Raw genomic sequence first — 5,729 nt, 5'->3', positions numbered from 1 at the left:
CGATTAACTCCTGACAGACTCTATCGGCTTTTCGGAATGAATCTTAGAAAACATCATAATAATAGCATTATGAATGATACGAATCGAACGACTACGATCATGACGATTTTTCTCCAACCAGATAGTTCACCAAAAAATAATTGGGATGTTAACTCAATTATGTAAGTCTCTTATATCAGTCGCATCAATTCAAACTTCTCAATAATTACCCAAAAACTCTAGCATCACCCAATGAATCATAGTGATACTCCATGAAAGACTTCAGATAATATGCACCCCTCGACAATGCGGAAGAATGTGAATTGTCGATATAAAAAAAATACTAAGTAATTATAAGTTTAAAATAGAACAAAGAATTGAAAGGCCAAGAAGAATGTGAATCCATGAAAATAGAATTTGTCCACTTATAGACAACACAAACAAAATGCCTACTGTAAAAATAATATTATAATAAAATTATCATCAATATTATTATAAATTATTATAGTGAGGGTGACTTCTTTTTCTTTATTATTTATATTGTTTTTAAATTTATTTTTCCAATATTTAAGATATTAATTCATCTTTGGAGATACATTCATTTGAGGGGATCTCATTCATTTTAATTACGTGTTTAACACTATAACCCAATTAAAAAATTATGGAAATGAAACTCTAATTGCAAGTTTAGTTTGGACAAAAGAATGTTTATAAAATTCATTTGAAGTATGAGTTAATTTAGATTAGATAATATTTTTAAATATATCTTAATTAGGTATATATATATTAATAAATTTATTGGCATTTTCCGTCTAAACTTAACCCTAAAATTAGGTTCATAAAATATATTTCAAATAGACCCTTAATAGAAACTTTAAAGTCAAATTAGACATCATTTATGAATGGAATAATTTATCCTTTAACCAAAAAAAGTCTTGCATTTACACCCATAATTTTGTGGGCCAATTTCACTTATTAAGAATCAATTAATTGAATCTTTTACTTCAATTTTCAGTTAATCACCATTAATTTCAATTAATATTTATTATTAAGATATTTCAATCCTAACCAATCATTTTAATAAATGGGTGAAATGTTGAATGAGATTTTTTTTAATTTAAAAAGATAACATGATCTCGTGACCACAATCATGATCGAACATACAATGTTGAATGAAAGATGAATTACTAATCAAGTATATTTCATATTAGTTGGTTTAACCCGCATATAAAGAGAATAATCTACAATCAACTATTGAGTCAAGTGATTCGAGCCAAGGGAGTTGAATGAATTGGTCTAGATTCAATATCTCGATCCCCATGAATACAAAATACATTTTCTTTTGTCAAATATGGCTAAACTCAATAAGAATATGTTTATATATTTCTTCTCTTGTTACTTTTTTATATAGAGTTTGTGAAGATTCGGAACCTTGAACAAAATGTTAAAAAGAGGAAAAAAAAATGTAGAAAAATTTTTTTAACCATTTTTAATAGCCAAATTATCCGAAAACACAATGTTTCCATGCAAAAAAAAGTTCACTTGTTTTTGCTCATTTCAAATTGACTAAAGATTGATGCAAAATCCAATAGTAGAAGATTCAAACATTACCCATTCATAATAAGCGTCGTTAGCTTAACATTTATGAAAATTAGCTTTGAATTTTATCGAATTTCTATTTACCTTGTTTTTATTTGAACAAATAGTCACCAAGTTTGCATTTCTTCACATTAAACACATTAGAATCCAAACTTTAGAAACAAAAAAAGTAATAAAAAGTGGCTTCAAGTAAAGCACCATAAATAATTAAAATAATGCCCATAAATCATACTTTCAAATGATAACAATCTTGAATGTTCTCAATATGTAACACAAACAGTCTACTACAAACAAACAAGAAAGACCCACAAATTTGAATCAACAATTTGTCAATAATACTTAATTTAAATGACCCCACAATGCATGCCCCCCATATCACCTTCTTCCCATAAAAACCCATTTTCACACACCCATCACATATTATATTAATCATCATCCCAACATAGAAAACATATCCAATTGAGCATTTTAAAGCCAAAAAAAAATGGGAAACACTTTAGGTGGTAAAAGAATTGTAAAAGTGATGAAGATAAATGGCGAAACAATCAAATTCAAAACTCCGATTAAAGCGGGCGATGTAACAAAGGATTACCCCGGCCATGTTCTTCTCGAATCCGAATCCGTCAAGCAATTAGGTATTCGTGCTAAACCTTTGGAAACATGGCAAGAACTAAGACATAACCATCTTTATTTCATTGTTGAATTACCAACTAATAATATGGTTCAACAAAAAGCCGACCGTCCTAGGAGAGTTCGGTCAGGCATAAATATGACCGCAAAGGATAGACTCGAGAGCCTTAAGATGTATAGAAGGTCGGTTTCAAGCATCACGGTTGTTCCTTCCGCGAGTGATATTCCCGCGGAAGCTGGTGGCGGCGTGAGGTTGAAGATGAGACTGCCGAAAGCCGAGGTGGAGAGACTAATGAGAGAAAGCAAGGATGAAGGAGAGGCGGCTGAGAAGATCATCGGACTTTGTATGGGCGGCGGCCGTGACGGCGGAGGTGAAGATGGGAAGGTTACACATAGGCGGCATGTGCAATGGGATCCTGGTAATTATATACTTTAAATCTAAATTCTTTCGGTTTTAATTAATTACACTCCGATTTCTATTAGACCACTTCTAGTAATAATTAAATTCGTAACATTTTGGTCTCTTATCCCTACTCTTACTATTAGAATTTAGATTTTTTTTTTAAAATTAAGAGATTTGAAATCAATTCAACTCATTTTAAATTAACTAATATGAGTATTTGTTTTTAATTTAGAAAATTATCACTATCCAAAATTAAACCCATGTTTTCAATTTAAAGGAAATTTTAGTGAGAATTGATTTATAATTTAGCTAATTTATTGAATACATTAATTAATATAAATTCAAATAGATAATTCTTAGAATAAATATGAAAAAAAAAATCAAAAACAAGTTCTTTGTACCACATGGTTGGTGAACTAACTTTAAGGCCAATCTTTGTTGTTAGAGCCCTATGTAGGAATTAATAATAAAAATAAGATATATAATCATTGGAAGAAAATAAAATAATATGAATATAAAAGAATAGTATAATAATTAAATTTAATATATCAAAGAAGAAACAAGGGAGAAAATGTCTTCATCTTTAGAGGATTCAATTTTAGGGATAAGTCAAAATTTGACAGCTATTTTTTTTTTGGTCCTCTTTTGCTATTGTTAGGCCCATTAGAAAATCATGTCTTTTTTTGGGAATAGAACAAATTTATTTGAAACACAAATATTGATTTAATTGAGTAATTTTTTAACTAAAAATAAATTATTGGTACATGTTTTCAAATATCTTAATGGTTCAGTTGGGTATTATGGTTTGGTTGGAGATTTAATTTAAACACAATCTAATGATATATAACCATGACTCCATATTTGTCTTTATTTCAAATATTATATTAGTATTTTAAATAGCTTTTAAAAATGAGATAATTTAAATAAACATGTCATTTTCAGAATGAATACATTAAGTTAGGGCCTTGTTTTATGGTTAGATTCTAATAAAAATAATTTTAAATGTAAATAATCTTATCTAAGAAAGTAAGGTATTAGGGTTCTTGGATTAGTATCATAAATAATTAGCACTTACTTTTATTTATGTTTTAATTATTTTATCTTATTAGTTTATGATATTTATTATTTAATTATATATGCTACTTTTAGTTTAAAATAAGTAACATTTATTAATGATTATATATTTCATTATCAAAATAACTGATCAATTACTTATATTAACTCAAATAATAATTTTTTGGAAACATGTGACCATTATACTAATGTAAATTAATTGAAGAGTATGAATTGACAATTAAATTTTGAGTTAACATACTCTAGTCAAAAAGAAAAAATAAATTGTTTTTTAGTTTATTAAGAATGATTTGTTGATATATAGTGGAGGTTAGGATTCATATAATTAATTAATTAACCTACTCCTAGGAGTACAATTTGATTTTTTTTTTAAAATTGTAATTTGTATTAGAAATGTGTTATCATTATAGTTTAACTAGGTATAACAAAATCTCCATAATTGAAAGAAAATTCACCAAAATCCAAAGTAATAATGCATCGAATTCTTTTATTTAGTTTATAATATAGTAGTCAACCTCCCATAAAATCTGGTTTTAATGCATGCCGCAAAGTTAGGCGCACTTTATGACGTTTGACTATAAAAGTCTTAAACTTTACTCTTCCATTTCTTTAAAAGAAACTGTTAGAAACGGTCGAAAACCATGTATAAAATATGTTATGTGTCGACCTAACAACTTTAGCTAGGTTTATATAATCGGGGTAACTAAGGGTTTTGCCTAACAATGTATTTAAACCAAGTGCCATAATTCATTCCAAGGAGAATTTGGAATAGATAGATTCATTACTTAATTTACAAAGTTTCTTTTTGTTTTATTTTATTTCCACGAAAAAATTGATAAAAGAAAATGGTAGGTGGATAATTAAATATGAGAATGGGACCTCTAATTTACTACTATGGTCACATTTTGGCACCAAAAGTCTATGTCTAGGTGAATGAGATCAATGAGTATGTTTCTTTATGTCTTCTAAAATCAATGAATATGTTAGCTAGGTTGTTAGATATCACAGTCTCAACTATAATATTTAATATACACCTAACCCAAATTAAATTACTTTGCAATTCTTTTTCTTTGTTGCTTTTTGTGTGTGTCTAATTGTACATTATGTGTATTCCATACACATCACATGGAAGTTTCACAATCTCATTTTTTAAAATTCTTTTGGTATGGTACAGAAGTGAGTAGGCGAGATTGAAAAGCGTAGACATATAAGAAGATCGACGTTGATTAGTAGTTCAAGTATAATCGGATGCTCCAAACCTTATTATAGAGCATATGCCATCGAAATGAGGAGGAATGCTTGACCGGGAAGTGGGATAAGTGAGAAATCTTGGAAAAATCAAAAATCCTAAAAATGATAAAGAATGTGTTGAATATAGAGTTTCCTGAATTTGCTCTTGCCATTTTCAAGAGAAGTCTTAGCAATATCTGGAAACTTTGTGCTTTTTTGTTTGTTTTTATATGTTAATTAAAGGTGTATATGTTCTTTATATCATGCTTGAATATTGGATATAATTTATGATATATGTTTCTATAATAATATGCATGTAGCAATGTAGCTTGATCTATATAGTTAAACCAATATTAACATTTTACTATATATGATTTTAATGATGGTAGAATGTGCATACAATTTTAGTTACCTTGAATGAGATTTCACATTTAAATAAAACATTTATTTTGATAAATTCTTTCAATGACTTCAACCGTAACTATTTCTCTAAAACAAAGTAATAAATAAATAAATAAGAGTAAATTTCAGTGTTTTTTTTTATAAGGGATATAACTCAGCGGTAGAGTGTGGCATTGACGTGTCTTTTCAGGATTAGTCGTGGTCTTTCAAACTTTACCAATAGTATTCATAAATCCTCGTTTCATCTAAACCGCACTTAAAAACGGAGTACTCTAACAAATTCTACTAATTAATTGACAGATTGAACTATTTTTTTTTTCAAATATTCCTTTCCCGAACCATGCGTGTTTATGCCGGTCTTATTGTATCTGATTTGTCTGCATATATTTTCATAACCTAATTTGTTCCAATT

General features: G+C 28.2%; 1 protein-coding gene across 1 annotated transcript; it reads left to right on the top strand.

Annotated features, from left to right (window-relative positions):
• The first annotated feature begins 2,006 nt into the window (after window positions 1-2,006).
• LOC124936412 (uncharacterized protein At1g66480-like) lies at window positions 2,007-5,212 on the top strand. The gene is made up of 2 exons (XM_047476912.1): window positions 2,007-2,627; window positions 4,860-5,212. Exons 1-2 carry the CDS (start codon window positions 2,063-2,065, stop codon window positions 4,877-4,879), a joined length of 585 nt encoding a protein of 194 aa, XP_047332868.1. The 5' UTR covers window positions 2,007-2,062; the 3' UTR covers window positions 4,880-5,212.
• Window positions 5,213-5,729: the final 517 nt, after the last annotated feature.

The sequence above is a fragment of the Impatiens glandulifera genome, chromosome 4 (assembly GCF_907164915.1).
Source record: "Impatiens glandulifera chromosome 4, dImpGla2.1, whole genome shotgun sequence".
NCBI classification, from domain to species: Eukaryota; Viridiplantae; Streptophyta; class Magnoliopsida; order Ericales; family Balsaminaceae; genus Impatiens; species Impatiens glandulifera.
This window is presented reverse-complemented; position numbering and strand designations above follow the sequence as displayed.

Bases quoted from the DNA above. Each gene is read 5' to 3' on its own strand.
- LOC124936412 (XM_047476912.1), top strand. From the start codon at position 2,063: ATGGGAAACACTTTAGGTGGTAAAAGAATTGTAAAAGTGATGAAGATA. The intron at 2,628-4,859 runs GTAATTATATAC...GGTATGGTACAG, and splicing joins GCATGTGCAATGGGATCCTG to AAGTGAGTAGGCGAGATTGA.